This window comes from Amblyomma americanum, chromosome 1, assembly GCF_052857255.1.
Source record: "Amblyomma americanum isolate KBUSLIRL-KWMA chromosome 1, ASM5285725v1, whole genome shotgun sequence".
Taxonomy (NCBI): Eukaryota; Metazoa; Arthropoda; class Arachnida; order Ixodida; family Ixodidae; genus Amblyomma; species Amblyomma americanum.
Genome location: NC_135497.1, coordinates 255,935,285 through 255,952,809, shown reverse-complemented (window position 1 = coordinate 255,952,809; position 17,525 = coordinate 255,935,285). Strand labels below are relative to the sequence as shown.

General features: G+C 42.6%; 1 protein-coding gene across 4 annotated transcripts in view; it reads right to left on the bottom strand.

The window, feature by feature from the left end:
- LOC144114968 (protein SCAI) overlaps positions 1–17,525 on the bottom strand; it is a 63,041-nt gene that overhangs the window by 32,232 nt on the left and 13,284 nt on the right. For 2 of the 4 annotated variants that reach the window (XM_077649045.1, XM_077649047.1), the window contains exons 7-10: positions 13,482–13,619; positions 6,788–6,983; positions 6,003–6,093; positions 5,614–5,768 (exon numbers count right to left, since the gene is read on the bottom strand). In XM_077649045.1, coding sequence (XP_077505171.1) covers positions 5,614–5,768; positions 6,003–6,093; positions 6,788–6,983; positions 13,482–13,619 — 580 coding nt within the window. The remainder of the gene's footprint in view (positions 1–5,613; positions 5,769–6,002; positions 6,094–6,787; positions 6,984–13,481; positions 13,620–17,525) is intronic. The other 2 variants (XM_077649046.1, XM_077649048.1) reach the window with 1 other exon arrangement.

Sequence of the window (17,525 nt, the reverse complement as noted above, 5' to 3'; positions counted from 1 at the left end):
CAAAGTGTAGTACAGGTCACAGTAGGCATGAAAAAAATAATATTTAATTGCTGCTTAATCATTCCCTGTCAATCCAGCTCGTGAGGCAGGCTGGCTTTATTGTTGTAGTGAATTAAAATGATTGAGCAGCAATTATATTGCGGCTTCTTTTTAGCTGACATAATCCACACTAAGCCTTGACACCACAGCCGTCATTCAGCTCTTGAAACTGAAACAGCATGAGAGAAAAAATTCAATTATAAATTATTTAGCGTTCGCAGGTGAACACCACGTGATGATCCATGCATACTTATGTCTTGCATATTTCGTGCCCATATTCCTTTAAAAAATAAACTCCAAATTCTGAACACTACTTAAGGCACCAAATCAACATTCTGTAAAAACAAGAAACCATAGCAAAATAACAACATCCTAGTAAAACATGCATTAAGCAAATGATCAAAAAAGAATTTTTCTTCTGACTTCTGCCTTTTTTCTTTCTCTTAGTCAAGCTAATCATGTTTGCGACAACAATGGTGCAATTTATTTCTTTCTGTAAAATTCTCAGCCATGTAAGTTTTTTTTCCCTATCCTTGACACCTTTCCAGAAGCATCAAGAATGCTTTCTGCGTCAAAACTCCCAGTAAAATGCAACTAGACAGATCTCTGCCTGGTACACAGAAAGCTAAGCCTTTGCCTATATTTTTGTAGGCAGCTTTTCGCAGTTTTTTCCTCCCTTTCAGCATGGCATCTTCTGGACATTCTATCAACCTGAGCTCACTGAGTTCCAACATACCTATTAGTACAGGTTTGTACCCTCCGCTTTCTGTGATTTCATATTTCTTGGCGCTTGGCCAGTCACATGGTGCCCTCTCTATTTGGGGCTATACACTACACTTCCGTCCTGCATTTATAGGCAGCTTATATTCCTTTTAAATTAGCACCACTCTACTGTGCAATCTTGAAATAATGGATAGCACAATCATTGATTTAATAATGAAGACCAAATAAACATGAGCGATGTGTGTGTTCTGTGTCTTTCATCAATCACTACACTCTTTAAGGCCCCACCAAGTATATTCATAATTTACATCGCTTATGTGTGTAATTTCTGTTGCTTGTATATGTTCATTTCCACCCATGTAAGAGCTAGAAATTATGAAATAAAGTGAGCATTTCTACCTAGACTAAATTGCTGCCTTAATAAGCCGCCATGCGTCACCACGAACTAGTTCAAGTGAACACTTCACACAGACAGAGTGCCATAAAACAGGTGCTACCCAAAAGTCCAACACAGTGATGATGGTGAAAGTGAAGAGAGTACAGAAATGTTGCAAAAACATGCTAGCTTGCATATGAAGAGAGGATGAGAAAAGCACAACAAATATGAGCACCCGAAAATAGTAGAAAAAGGTGCTAGACTAGAGTTTGGAGATTAGCTAGTCTTTGCAAAGGGAATGTTAAGAAAAATAGCACAGGGATGCTGTTTTTGTGCCCTCACCGGGTTCTTGGCTTTCTTTAAAGAAAGGTATCATCAGACTCTGAGCAAAACTGCTGGTCAGAGAGCAGTTGAGCCAAAGACCGGTGGCACCTTTCTCTAGGTGTTACACCAACGGAAAGGTGAATACCTGGTTGGGGTCACCTGTGGTCATTAGAAATTTGCAGGATCAGCAGTATCAGGATCTGAACCCCACACCTGTGAAGTGCTCCAAACCATCACCAAAAAATTCCCAGCAGAAAATAAAAAGAAAAGAGCAAAACAGGTGAAGAAAACAATCTGCGAATGAAGGAAAGTTGGACTGTAGCAGATATGAAGAAAAATGTTGTTAAAGAAGCAACCAAGCCTAACTGGCAGAGAGAGGGTAGGCAGATGGTTCTTGACAATCACGAATTGAACAAGGGAGGGAAAGCCTCAGGCTGCTTGCCCCAAGGCTTTCCCCTCCCTTATTCACTTTGTGATAAATCAGAAGTGACGACAGCTAATCATGACAAAAAATAAACTCAATAGAATTAAATCAGGACCACATATTGAGTGGTTTCGAAAATTTTCATTTTAGCCAATGACAAGGAGATTCGCTGCTTTCTGAGCCTCTCTGAAGGTACCGGGCATAACATGATCAATTCCATGCCACCAGCAATGTACCAGAACGAGTTTTCTCGAAGACAGCTCGGGGTCGGCCTTGGGACTGCACTGCGGAGTAGCCTAAAGTGATTCATGCGGGCAAGCGAATTTTTTTCTACTGAACGTTAACTTCAGCATTGAGTTCTGTAACTCTGAATACTCCTTTCTAACTCATATTTTTTATTTTCCAATTTTCTGGCTGAATATATATAATATGCTCGTGAGTTTTTGTGTGAGTCCCCTAAAAGAGTATAAACACCTAACTTTTGGGTGCGTATTTTTTTTGTTTGTAATGATGCATAAGGCATTATTATACATCGATTACCACCTGGTATTCTCCTACGACAACTAAATAATTTATAATCGCATTTCTTTCTTGTGCTGCTTCGGTTTCAACAGCCGAATGAGGACTGTGATGTCAACGTGTGCTTAAAGGTCATGTGAGACATGAAAAAACTGCAACATAATCGCTGCTTCCACATTCATTGTCATTCCAGCTCTTGAGGAAGGCTGGCTTCAGCACCGCAGTACACTAAAATGATGACGCAGCGATTATATAGACATTTTTCAATGCCTCACATGACACAAAAGCACTCTTTGACATTGCAGCCATGGTTCGGCAGATGAAACCGAAACGACATGACAGAAAAAATTCTATTATAAATTATATAGCGGTTGCAGGTGAATATCACATGGTGATTCATGCGTAGTAGTGTCTTCCGCAACGTTGTACAGAAGAAAACATGCCACCAAAATTAGTTATGTGTTTATACACTAAGTTTTTCCAATGAAATATTTTCTTTCCTCGTAAGCACTACATATCCTGTTTTTTTCTTTATGCCATCAAATAGAGAGCTCTATTAGCTACACTATGATGGGCTGCAATATAGGAAAGGTTTTCAATTTATGAGTAAATAATTATTTTCCATACATCGCTCTGAAATTGCTTCTTTTCCCACGGCAAGAAAAGAGTTCATGTGTATTGACATAGCACAGTACAAGGGTCTCTAGCATTTCCCCTCCATCGAAATGCAACCAATGCAACCACCGCGGCCGAGATCAAACCCGCGTCTTTCGGGTCAGCAGCCGAGCACCATAACCACTGAGCCACTGCAGTGGTGACGTGTAAAAGAAAAAAGAATAGAGTTATTAGAGAGCTTTAGTGCAGTGCAATCCACTACCTGCACCTGGGTCCGCATTCCAAGTTTGTGTGATAATAAAAAGCATCATAATCTGCCACAGTGGCCACACCTTATTGGTTGAAACACTGGAAACAGATGTGGTGGTTCGGATGCAGCAAAAAGGGTCGAAGAAACCGGATGGTGACATCAAACAGAAAGTACACTCCATAGCAGCAGATGCTCAAAGACAGGCAACATGGCGGCGCGCTCTGAAGCAGAGCCTCTCACTTTGAAGTGAACTCGTCGGTGTTACTACGTATTTTCAGCACGTGAACTGGAAATAAACCTGGTTCGGGACTTTCGCTTCGTCTTATCTGGCCTATAACAAATTGGATAAATGATAAATTTGGCCTGTTTTCTATTTCGTTTGACAATTCAGTAGCTCCTAGGCCTAATGAGCACCGGTTTGTTGTAGAAATTGGTCTCTTCATTCAAACCGGATGGCGCCACTACTACCGGAGTTATCTCGTCTGCGTACGTTGAACGATGTACCATAAACCATAATGTCCCACAAAATGCTTGCGTCTCCTGCGTGCAAACATGCACTTCTTATTCTTGAACTTTCTATTAGCTGTTGAAGCATCCTGCATCATGATCGTGTGTAATGCCTGGCAGCGCGAAACCGCTCATGTGCACGGATGGTCAGTCGCCAGTGATGCGCTACTGCACTGACGTGTTTGACATGCCAGAGGTGGTTTTTCGGCGTCTCTTATGGTTCTCGATAGCCGCAGTGGTGTAGCTCTGCAGTGAGCTAGCGAGCTAGCTTGCAAGTTAGTTTTCAGGCATCAGTGTAGGCATGCATGCACTTCGTACCATGGCGAACCTACGAAAACTACGTCTGTGAAGTCTCCCAACGCATATATGAAGAGAAACAAAGCAAGGTTTTTCTAGCTCATCCCTTTTGTTTACTTGAGGAGAAAAATTGAAAAGGACGTGTAACTGTTACGCCAAAGTCTTACAGCAAACACCCCACATGCGGTGAAATTCAGTGTCACACAATCACACGAATGCAAGTTCCCAGCTTTGAACTGCAGTTTAGTCCATCATGTGCATCCACCATAAGATTTGATTTATGGGTGTTTAACGTCCCAAAGCGACTCTGGCTATGAGGGACGCCATAGTGAAAGGCTCCGGAAATTTCGAGCACCTGGGGTTCTTCAATGTGCACCGACATCGCACAGAACATGGGCGTATAGAATTTCGCCTCCATCGAAATTCGAGCGCCGCAGCCGGGAACGAACCCGCGTCTTTCAGGTAAGCAGCTGAGCACCATAACCACTGAGCCACTGTGGCAGCCTATCATCTACCGTAAGAGTACATCCACCTCACAAACTGAGTCATGATTTTGATCTGCAGACCAGGCATTCCATGACTCAGCAGCAATCAACTGTGCAGTGCCTTAACGCACTGCAGGTGAGCCACTATAGTAGAGTCCTACACAAGTGTCATGTGAAAGTTAGCTGGTGGACAAGAACAGGAGCACAGTAAACACAGTAGATACCCCCTTAATGACAGTGACACTGATACTGAAATTGTGCACAATACTGCTAGTGATGACTCAGCCTCTTCTTAATGACTGATCTTCCCAACAGGGTTTATAACATACTTGGGCAGCATGGAGTACTTTTCTAAACATAACAAAAGTGGCACTGGCAAAAATTGCACAACAAATATAAGAGTTTTGTGGTTCTAGGCTATCAATGCATAACAATCAAATTGTTAGAATTGAAACAAAATGTGATGTCCTATTTTTGAAAGATGGCTAAATCTGTGCTTACTATCCATCTCTCCTACAATATAGCAGGACTCACTTCTAGGTGTCATCTAGAGTAAGTGGCGCAAAGCTAACACTGTAACAAACACTTACGACAATGGTACAATTAGCTGAAGAAAAATAAGTGCAGGCCATCTGTACTGTTACACGGGGGCTCTAATTCACAACTTGGTGGCTGCTGGATCTGCTAGGCATAAACAATGATCGACAGTTCACTTCTCAAACACATATGCTTAACACTTCAAGCCCAAAACACAAGTATGGATGTACTTGTCTGTGGACTAGTCAAAGAGCACCTAGTAATTGTTGCTAGGCCAATGTTAGTGCAGCATGGCTGCAGCAGGCCATCACAGCAACTTTAGAATGATGTCATGCCAATATGGCACTTTAGCTCCTGACATTGCCAGTAAAGGCTGCCTCACCAAAGTCTACAGGGCCTAATGCTTTTTGGGCCTCTAGAATATAGATTTTCAAGTGTCTGCAAAGAGCGCTGAGCTCTTACATGAAATGCGCAGCAGTCCTGACAGCAGCAGATATGTAGAAGCCTGTGTACTTACCATGGAAAGCAGGTGGAACATCCTCAGGAGACATGAGGGCCACCAGTGGCTGGCCAAAAAAGCGCGGCATGTGCTGGAACACATGGCTGTTGTCGCTATCCATGATGAGGAAGAGTGGCTTCCGTGTGTACGGATACAGGTCACCAGGGTACAGACTGGGTCCATGCGCCCCCCATTAGTAGGAGCCGACAGCCGGAAGAAGGCCAGATAGGGAATAGGTTTATCAGAGAGAGAAAAAAGGAAAACTCAGCCCCACTGCAGAGGAGGAGACATGCAAGGATCCATGTCACCAAAGGACAAGGACAAGAGTGCACCAGAGAAGGTGTCAGTAAATGACAATCACCATGGTTAGTAAAAAGCATAAAAGCCTTCCAAGGCCCCTGCCTCACCAGTGCATATCTTTGAGCTGGACGTTGCGCTTGTTGGAATGGTCAGGTTCCCTCTTGCTGTTGGTGGTCACTCCACCGTAATCATAGCCAACTGCATAAAGCGAGCAAAAGGATGTAAAAATTTGTACCAGCTTTTAGCAACCCTCATTCACTCACCAACCAAGCCACAGATTCTATGAGTGTTAACTACAGAGAGAGAAAGCAACAAGTTTTAGAGAGCAAACATGAGTTGAGGAAATTTTTGCTGAAATTAAAAATAAGAGCTAGGCATGGTCATTTAATGCATAGAACTGACCACTAGCTGCCTATTAGAGGTCACTGTGGATACCAAGGGAAGGAAAGCACAATCGGCAGTAGTTTATAGAGTCAGATGTAGCAATGAATGAAGGAAATTCGATAGAACAGCATCACCACGGCTTGCATAGAACAGGAATAATTGGAGATCACTGGGAGAGGCCTTTGCCCTGAAGTAGGCTTAACTGGACGATATTCACAATTATGAAGTGGTTTATCTTTCACACCAAAAACTCAAGGGTGTCAACAATTCCAGAAATGCATTACTGATATTAGCGCTCCTTGAAATAAAATTTGGTCACTTCATAAATGGGGCGAAAGCACATTTCCTTTGGCAGTCCTACTCAGAAAACTGCTGAGTGAACTCTCAGAAATGCAGTACAGCCACCTTTGCACATTGCTTCAGACTTACGTGCCCCCTTCCAAAATTCCTCCTAAGCAAGAGAACCTAGACCAACTGTGACAGTGAGTTGGAAAAAGTGCTCACTCACCCTCCTCGGGGTGCTTCACATTGGGGAAACTGCCGTCAGCAGAGACGTAGAGTAGCAACACCCCATTGGGCGGCAGCTCCTTGAAGCCCGAAGCCAGGAACACAAACAACTGGCTGAAAGTGGGCTTGTAGAGCAGGTACTTGTGTGGGTTCTCACGCTTGCCAGGACGGCTGTCGCCTGTGCCCCCATTCTCAGGCTGCATGCAACGAAAGCCCACATCAAGCACACTGCAACACACCTGCACATCTGAAGATAGCTCGTATAAGTCAATGGCTTCTGTTTATCAGACACAATCAGATTATTCTATATTCAGTGGTCTGACTGAAATACAAAATATTTCAGCAAAAAAAAAAGTAAAAATAAAAAAGAATGCCATATGGTGTCTCCTTGTGGTAAGAAATTTAAGCTAATTTTGCAAAAATAAATTAAAATAAATAGTGCCCTTGTTCTCCCTTACCAACAGAATTGAACCCCAGTCAAAAGCACCATCAAAATCTCATTGCAGATAAAAAAAAAAAAAAACTGGCAACAAAGCAGCATATATTTTTTTTTGTATACAAATTTGTGGCTAACAGGCTTTATCTCACAGCCAAAAATTCAAAGACAGTCTTGGTCATGTCACGGTTGGATAAACCAGCACTAACATTTTCATCCTTGTTCATTATTCATAAAAGCCACTACTTTCTTAAGCTACATCCATGATCCCATTCAGCCCAATCCTTCTTCATTTGAGCTAAACATGACATTTTACATAATTAGTTATTTTGCAGACAGCACCAAGCTGTTTATGCATACCAGAATTCTTACTGCGATAATTCCATTCAGAATGAATGCCTAGTTTCCAGGCATCAGGCACAAAACCTCTGACGCCAGGTGGAATTCATCACTACTTCCTCATTACTTGCTGTCCTGACCTTCAACAAGGTATGTGTGTTCATTTCAAAAGCCTCCAAGCTATGGACTATTACATTACCTCCTGGGGCCCGGCAAAAAAAAAAGAAAAAGTGTCCAATATACTGGACAACAAAATCCCAGGAATGGCAGTCATAGAGGGAGGTGTAGTGCCTCAAAAAGCTCTTTCTCAGATACTTATAGAACATACACTGCTACGTAGTGAGTGTTATCAAAGTTGAACCCTTTCCCTCTCGAGTTTACTCTCAGCTTAGGTAGTAGTTACAGCTCTGGAAACTCTGCTATGCCAAGTTTCCTCAGCCTTTATAAACGAAGAGGATGCAGTGAAGCATGAGGGTGGGATACATCTACTGAATGTTGCAACGCTAAATGCACACTGTAAAATGCTTCTCTTGGTTAAACCACCTGCTTATTCACGCTGAAATCTGACACAGAGATGGCATATGACAGTCTTTTTGTTTCAATATTACGTTTGGATGATGTACTCCGCTTTGTCTGCAGCATTGGCAACCCAAAACAAGAAGCTTTCGCATGGATGGATGGGATGGATGGATGGATACGGCTGAACCCTTTAAATCGGGCGGTGGCTCAAGCCACCTAGCCATGACTTATGAAATTTTACTCTTCTCCTGATTTTAGCCACCAATCAGATAACCTTCGCTTGGTTACTTCTACCCACTTAAAATCTACTTTCCCTTCACTGTCCTTAAACCCCAATGCCTTGGATAAATCAGCCCTGCTGCTTTCCACTGTAGGGTGAAGACCTTTGCAGAAAAGTATGAAGTGTTCAGCCGTTTCCTCCTCCTCTCCGCACGCAACGCACAACGTGTCTATCTCATGGTACCTGACTCTAAATGTCTTAGTCCGCAAAACTCTCGTCCTGGCCTCAAACAACAAAGAGCTTGCCCTACAATTATCATAGATATTTTCTTTGGCAATTTCCTGTTTAAAGGACCGGTATGTTTCCAGTGCCGATTTCGTCAGCATCCCTGTTTTCCACAGAGCTCTCTCTGTTTCTTTAACCTTTTTCTTAACCGATAACTGCTGATTTGCCCCCCTACCGCTGTCCAGATATTTGCTTGTCAATTTTCTACTCCACTTTCTCCATTTCGTATCAACATTCTTTATATACAGGTATCTGAAAACTTTCCTAGCCCACTGCTTTTCCCCCATCTTTCTCAATCGTTCCTCAAATGCTATCTTACTGCTAGCCTCTCTGCTCTCGAAAGACGCCCATCCCATATCACCCTGTACCCCCTGATTTGGTGTATTGCCATGTGCTCTCAAAGCTAGCCTCCCTACGCCACGTTGTTTAATTTCTAACCTTGCTTGAACATCTGGTCGCATGTACAGGACCGCATTACCGAAGGTCAGGCTAGGGACCATCACCCCTTTCCAGATCCCTCTTACCACTTCATACCTATTGTAATTCCACAGTGCCCTATTTTTCATGACAGCTGCATTCCTACTACCTTTATTCATTACATATTTTTCATGCTCTGTCAGATACTCAGCGCCGTTATTTATCCACACCCCAAGATACATGTACTCATCCACTATTTCTAGCGTGAACTCCTGTATTCTATGCTCGCCGACCTCATCATTAAATATCATGACTGCAGATTTTTCCTTACTAAACTTGAAACCTAATCTATCTCCCTCTGTACCATATATATCTATCAACTTCTGCAAATCTTCCTTGCTGTCAGCCATTAGCACTATATCATTGGCGTATATTAGTCCCGGTAATGACTGTTTAATCAATTCTTCTTGCTTGAAAAAAGAAAGGTTGAAACCTAGTCCACTCCTCTCTAGCTTGGTCTCCAACCCTTGCAGGTACAACACGAACAACAAAGGAGACAGAGGACATCCTTGCCTAAGCCCCCGCTGTATCTCTACAGGCTCTGATACCTTTTTTTCCCATTTTATAAGCACTCTGGTACTTTTATATACATCTTTTAAAAGATTAATTACACCATCTTCCACATCCAATGTGCCCAGTATGTCCCACAGATACTCTTGAATAACGTTGTTGTAGGCTCCCTTAATATCCAGAAATGCTAGCCATAGGGGCCTGTGTTCCTTTTCAGCAATCTCTACACACTGCGTCAATGAAAACAGATTCTCCTCCAACCTCCTTTGTTTCCGGAACCCATTCTGTAGTTCCCCTAGCACCCCCTCATTCTCCACCCAATCCTGCAATCTGTCCTTTATAATCTGCATCACTATCCTGTGCACCACAGATGTTACTGTTATGGGACGGTAGTTACTTACGTCAGCATAGAAGATACAGGTGGCTCCATCTGGTGCCTATCCAAGGAACAATAATTTTAGCACTCAAGTTGCATGAATGGGTCGGTGAATGAACAGTTCATTTGAAGATGATTTCTCGACGGCTTTAAGAATACTGTGCAAAAGCAGTCGAGAAAGCATCTTCACTAAGCCGCTCATTACCCCTCCCCCCCCACTCACCGCAGCTTCAGTAGTAAAATAATCACTTTTCAAATAGGCACCAGATGGCACCACCAGTATCACCTATGCAAAGTTTGGGTCACCAATGTTGCAGACAAAGCAAATTTCCAATCAATTCTGATTGAATCAGGCAAGCACATTACCCAACCGTAATACTGAAACAAAAAGACTGTCATATGGCATCTCTGCATCAAATTTTAGCGTGAATAAGAGAGCTGTTTAACCGAGAGAACCATTTTATGGGCGCGCGTTTAGCATTGCAAGATTCAGTAAATGCATCCCACCCACATGCTTCACTGCATCCTATTCGCTTATTAAGGACTAAGAAACCAGGCGTCGATGAGTTTACAGAGCTGTAATTATAAGTTGGCAGAGCAAAAAACGTGCAATGATGACAAGTGTGTGTTCATGCATGCATGATGCAGTATTCTATGCCAAGCCATGGGGAACTTCGAAGGGCTTGGTTGTAGGCTAGTTGGTAGGACATCGTGAGGTGCAAAACAGGACGGGACTGAGGCGACAACACGAGGCGCCTGCCTCAGTCCCGTCCTTTTTTGCGGTTTTGCTCCTCACCATGGGGAACGTCAGTCCCACCGTTTAAAGTGAATACTGGCTTCAGCCCTTGTTTTTGATGAAGCCAAGGAATCACAATACACTTAACTCACATCTTCAGATCTGCAAGAATAAACCAACTGTTGGCCCCACGTTTTTTCTGTTAGAAAACAAATTCTCAAGTTCAGTTTAACTTTGCGAAAACTTTACTGAAGTGAACACTGCTCTGAAAATTGTTTGTTGAGGAGGAAAACATGTTACATTATATTTTTCCCTCCGTTTCGTGCACAGCAGTCAACGCTGGGGAGGATGTGGAAGTAGTGTGCTCGCAAAACCATATTACTCCGACACGTATCATTTGTATCTTCTCGAAGTCTTGGACAGTGTTTGGGTGAAAACAAAGAGCACTACAAAATGAAGTGCTAGCTTCGGGAATCGTGGTCAGAGCTGTGAAGTGTTCAGTGTTCAGGCTTTCAATGCGTGTGAACTACTTTATAGGCACAGATGGAGTCAAAGCAATCCGCCCTACCAGCCGCGTATCATACTACCACGTCATTTTTATTTCTGGAAGTATCGATGAGTTGCAGGATGAAAATTTGGCAAGTAAAATGAAGTGCAGAAAGTTGTCACTTATGGTACTTGACAGTTGTCACAACGAAACGTGCTTGTGTTCACTTTTGTTGTATGGCAACTACTTTTTGGACGTGGACGTGGCCTGTGCGAACAGGCACGCCAGCTTTGGCTGTGTTGACTGCTATGTATGAAATGGAGTGTATAGTTAGATAATGGGGAATTGGAAGAACATTTGCTGTTGTGGAAACTTAACTGTAATGTCATTGTTGCAGTGAGGTTCAATACTTCATGAACCAAAAAGCACAATCTGAGACACACAGCAGGACAAAGAAACAGATGAACACAGACCTGACTGTTTCTTCCTCCTACTGTGTGTGTCTCAGATCCCACCGTCTGCTTGATGATGCTTCAGAACCAACTAGCCCAGCAAAACATTTTAATGCAATTCAACTGTACTACCACTTTTTCCATTAAAATAAAGCAATGTATTCGGGTGGTTTGGCAAGTAAGGAAAGCTCAATCACAACATGCTTGCGTGCACAACAAGATGCTGCAGTTAGCTGCATATTAACTGTTCATAAGTTCTAAGATCACACATCTGCATGCTGTGTTCATTATCACCTACATTTCATTCAAAGTGAAACATCGGAATATGTAATTGGTTGCGTCAACCTATACATTACTTAAAATTCCCCATGCTCTATCATAACAGTCTAAAATTTCTTGCTGATTCAAAGAGGCAAATGCAATGCTGCAGCTGTATGTATAAATATATGTGAAGAAACATTCATCTCCTTTCCAGCTGCCGTAACTGCCTCTAACAATGTACAGTAGCAGACTAAAGCTCCGCCAGTGTTATGAGCATTTTATTTAGAGGATAAAACGACTAACTTCTAGACAATGATACCTTTTGAACAAATTGCACCACAAAATATTTTTCTTTGCGCCCATGTATCTTTATGTATACCATTTGGTTAAAATATTTATTACACTTAACTACCATGTTTACATGTATATAATGCGATCACGAATATAATGCAAGACTTTACGAAAATGAAAAAAAATTATTATAATGCAATCACAGTTTGTTCAAAAGTCACCTACAGCCAAGGGGCCAAGGGCTTGGAAAAATAAAAATAGAGACGGCATGCAAAAATAGTGAAGCAATGGATAAGGCGACACTATTTGATAGGCAATGCCTTAGAAATGCAAGCGAAACCATCGACCACTGCAAAGCCTCCGATGCTAACACACCCTGTCCGCCACGCAGTAGTGGCTGCCGTCACCACTGCACCAGTGCTGCTAAGAGTTTTGGAGTGTCCAATCTTGTGCTTGTTCTTTCGTTTCCCTACTCCACTCAACTCTTTCATCGCCATCTCTTTCTCAACAGGACGAACCGCATTCCCTCCACATTCATCGCCACCCTTGCCTATATGCATATGCTAGCACACTGCGCACATAGCGCTGCACATCCATACTTGTAGCTATCAACCATTCCTCCTCCAAACTCTAATAAATGCATTACCCCAAGGTTATAGAAAAGTTGGCTTCTCTTTGCGGCTTGCAAGTCTGGTGATTAAAGTCACTGTAGCTATCTTCAGCAGTTATATTCGTATATACTTGTATGCTGGTTCCGAATATTACATGGGATGCATTCTGAAACTGATAAAGTGAGGAAAACATTCGCTTTATATTTGCGTAAATACATTAATTATCTGTTCGACAAGTGAAGCAAGGAAGCTCCGCTCCTGGCCACGTTGAGATAGCCACTTGGGGGTTATTAGGCATGTTTTCCTATAACGCACTATTTTTTCTTTACTCTGCAACAGCTGTGTCATGCCTTCAAAGCACTCTAGACCGTTTTCTAGTGGCATCTTGGCATACCATTTGGGTTTCAGAATGAAATCTCGCAATGGCAAAATGTGCGTGGCAGTAAGAACCAATTTCTCACACTTTGCGAGCTGAATTTTTTTACCCTCCTCTTTTGCTGAATTTCCATTTCAACCAAATTGAACTTCAGAAACCAGCACCGTCACCAAAAAAAATCATCAGCCTTGAGATGTCTCACAGAAAATGTGGGTTTAAATTTCCATAAAACATCAAGATTACCATCTCTTTTCTGAACTGGCATATTCACTGTCAAGTGGCAGATTGTTAAGGAAAAATAAGGTTCGAACCCACGTACAAAAGGCACCCTTCCCGGAGCAGGCGAAGCATCGTACAGCTGTGTGGTGTCTTCTTGTGGCTCCCGCTCCAATGTTTGCAGCATCCGGAACATGTCCAGTGTCAGCTCACTGAACTTCACCTGGGGAGGGTCCGCCATCTTGGCATCAACACCAGGAGAGAAGCCGCGTGTTACCCTTCTGCAGCACTCTTCCGATTTCTCTCCCTCTCAATCCACTTCTTTCTCTCTCCCTCTCAAAAAATTGTAACATAAAGCAACATGTCCACCCAGAGGTACAAAAAATGAGATCCACCAGGTCTCCCTCCGTGATTCTCCTCAACACACAGCATAAGAGTGCCCTGTGTAATTCAGAACACTGTCTGAGTAACAGACAGGTGCTGCTCAGTGCAGCAAAAGATTCCGGACCACAAAATGCACATTTAATGAGCATCTAGAAAAATTAATGTACTGGCTCCGGGTTATCACCTCACAGAAACAGTATCAAGCCACTGCAACGAAGGCAGAGGCCAGGACAATACCTTAGCAGCAACAGCTATGCAAATTTCGAGTGAAATCAGTTACCCACAAGGCATGCAGCTATAGCAGGGATTCATCCTCAAACTTTTCAAGACCGATCGATGACAGCCACAAAATAGCCCAACTTGCAATAAATGCTGACATTAAAAAGAGGCAGCAGCCTGGTGGAATGCACCATGCAAACTCACATGCATTCATGTGGGAGGAGCCCTAATCAAACTAGGATGTCACAATTCCGATGTCATTGTATGAAACAGTAGCTAAAAACGAAGTTCCGTTGTGCAAACACCAGTAGCTTTTACCTAGCAGCGACTGTTAGTCGAGCAGCACAGAACAAAACAAATCAGTAAAGAGGCCAATGATAGATAAGGACTAACTTCTAACAGTTGGAATGAAAAGGTACTGACGGAAAGTACAGCCGCAAAGTAAATTGTTTTAGTTACCAATAATGCAGTTCCTTAAAAGGGCCATGACGTGCTTGTTCAAAGTATTGCACTTTTGTATTCTGGTAACAGTACTAGGGATAAAAACGAACACCGTGGGAGCTCTGCACCATAATAGGCGACTAAAATTGCAGTCGAAAAGTTCTTCCCATGACAGCAACCACAATGAAAGAAACTCTTGGTAAGATGTTATTAACTGATGCTCGCCACCATGTCATATGCAATGCTAGATATGGTGAGCTGCTAACACACATCCCAAACCCCATGCACCATCGCCAGTAAGTGCGGCTTTGGGTACAAGCTTTCACAATTTCTACAGACAACTCATCGCACTCTACAGAACAGCTCACAAGTGGAGGCCTCCTTCACACTCTACATTCATCTCTGACACTATCATAAGATTTTACAGTATTAACGATGACAGCATCATGATTGAAAAATCGTGCTATGGCAAATCAGAGGCGACATGTTTTGGGCATTCCAAGAAAACATGTTCAACTAAGAAAACTACACAGAACAGCCTACCACTTTACTAAGTCTCAAATTCCACAGTGCTTTTAACAACACATGGTAGATTAATGTAAACATCACATAATTTGCAACATTAAATTGGCATGTAATATTGCTATATTGTAACTCTGTTGAAGAAATACAGGCACCAAATTTTTTGTTGTGTGCTTTCATCTTTGCGGTAATGTGCAAGAATGTAAATTGCAGTAAAGTGTACAGTGAACCTCGATATATAACCAACCTCAATATAACAAAATTCACTAAGTACTGCATTCTTTTGTTTCCCAATCTCTGCCCCACTGAAAGCCATGTTTGTTTGTTTTTTCACAATTTAATTAAGTAATTTTAAACCGCACTTTCAATTTAATGAAGTCCTCGCATATCGAATGCACATACCGGCAGCCTTGTTGACTAGAAGGTGAAAATGAAAACTTTAGCCGAGACAGACCACGATTTGCATGTGCCCTTTCATGCACAGCTGTTGCCGGTGGGTTCCAATCAGTAGAGCAGAACGTATCGCTGCACCATCCATCATATACATGGTTGTCCATTCTTAGTGCGAACACGCAAGTGTGTGACTGTGTTCTTCGGAGTGCCACTGCACCCGACCAACAGCTTATCGCAGCAAAGTGGCATAGGCGAAGAGGGACCTGCAGGTGATGCACAGCGTCATCTGCGACTTTACTTCCATGCGAGGCCGTGTCGAACGCAGTGGCCTTCCGCAGAGCACAGAAGTGTACTCGCGTGTTCGCACTAAGAGTGGATGACCCTGTACATACGAAACCTGCAGTGAGCGTACTCCAGCACCGGCCAGTTGTATAGTGCAGTGAAGCTTGCTGCCTGTCACCAGCACGGGTTCAATATATCTACAGTTTTTTTTTTTTTTTGCTCAATTATTTTCACCCAGAAAGTCCACAATGCTCATTTGGACCTTTTCTCCCTTGATATGTCTCTTTTCTCCCTCGAGTAGTCCCTTTTGAACAGCATCATCATCACCGGACACCCACTGGCAATGTTCGTATCATCCGCTGCAGGTTCAGAAATCGTTCGTATCATCCCGAACCGTACTGCATTGTATATAATACACTCTGGCCGGAAGAAGTTTAAAATTCATATCGTCGCAAAATTAGCAACCACAATCATATCATGAGATTCTACTGTATTTACAAGGTGCCATCTACCAGGAATGTTCAAGAATATAACTTTATTTGGACTGCTGAAACTAAGGAATTTTGACTTAACAAAATTTGTGATTTAACAAATCTTTCGACTGCAAGTATGACTTTGTCATACCAAGATTCGACTGTATACGTGGATTATCACGTTATTAACCTACGACCGCAAAATAATTTATAATGAAATGTCTTCTTTAAGGCCATTTCAGATTTGGTTTCAACAGCCAAGAGATGAGTGAGATGTCACAGTTCTGTATAGGTCACACGAATCATGAAAAATTTCAATATAATCGCTGCTGCATCATTTTAATTCTCTACGATAAAGACAGAAACATGAACATGAGTGAAGGACGAATGATTATAATGCAGTTTTTTCATGCCTCTCATGACCAAAACAGCACGAGAGAAGAAGCTCAATTATATACTACTTAACAGTCATAAGTGAATCCCATGTGGCGATCCAGGTTTACTGGTTTGGTTTATGGGGGGCTTAACGTCCCAAAGATACTCAGGATATGAGGGACACCATAGTGAAGGGCTCCGAAAATTTCAACTACCTGGGGTTCTTTCACGTGCACCGCCATCGCACAGGAATTTTGCCTCCATCAAAATTCCACCACCGCGGCCAGGATAAAACCCGCGTCTTTCAGGTCCGCAGCCGAGCGCCATAACTACTGAGCCACCGCAGCGGCTTTTAGGTTTATTTGTGTGTTACACATCACTACAAAGACAAATAAAAGCAACCAAAATTTCGCATCTATACTCCTTAATGCGGATACATCTGCACACTAAAACTAGTGTGTTCCCTTCATCAGGCAGCAAGTCCTTCAAAGAGCATAGTGACAACACCTACGCTAACTAGTTTTGCACACAGTTGCAACATTTGAACAGGTCTTCTGAAAAAATTTGCACGAGAGGCAGGCAACACAGCTTCAGGTAGTCAGCAAGGTTCTAGCAACTGCTAGTCAGTTCCTGAGCTAGTAATTGGGTTAAAGGCTAATAGATTTCCATGTGCCATAGCAATGCTGGGGGCTATTACACATAACATGGTGAAGAGCTCTGGATTAGACTTCAACCACCTGGGGTTGTTTAACGGCACACTGAGAACAAAATGTCAGCTTGTATCAATAGTGTACTGCATTCTAATTACAAAGAGACCACTCTCACCATAAACCGAGCTTTTATAAGTTAGAAAAGACAAGAAAATAAAATACAGGTGTCAGCATCACCAGCCAATTTCGCAAATAAAGTGCAGTGTGTCGACATAGTTTTTTTAGCACAGATCCCCGAGGCTAGGCTAGAGCGCCATTCATTTCAAAACAGTGATCATGGAGTCCTTTTTGGTGTAGACATCATGAGTTTTTTGCGGCAAGAAGACTTGTTTCCTTGTGTCAAAGTTG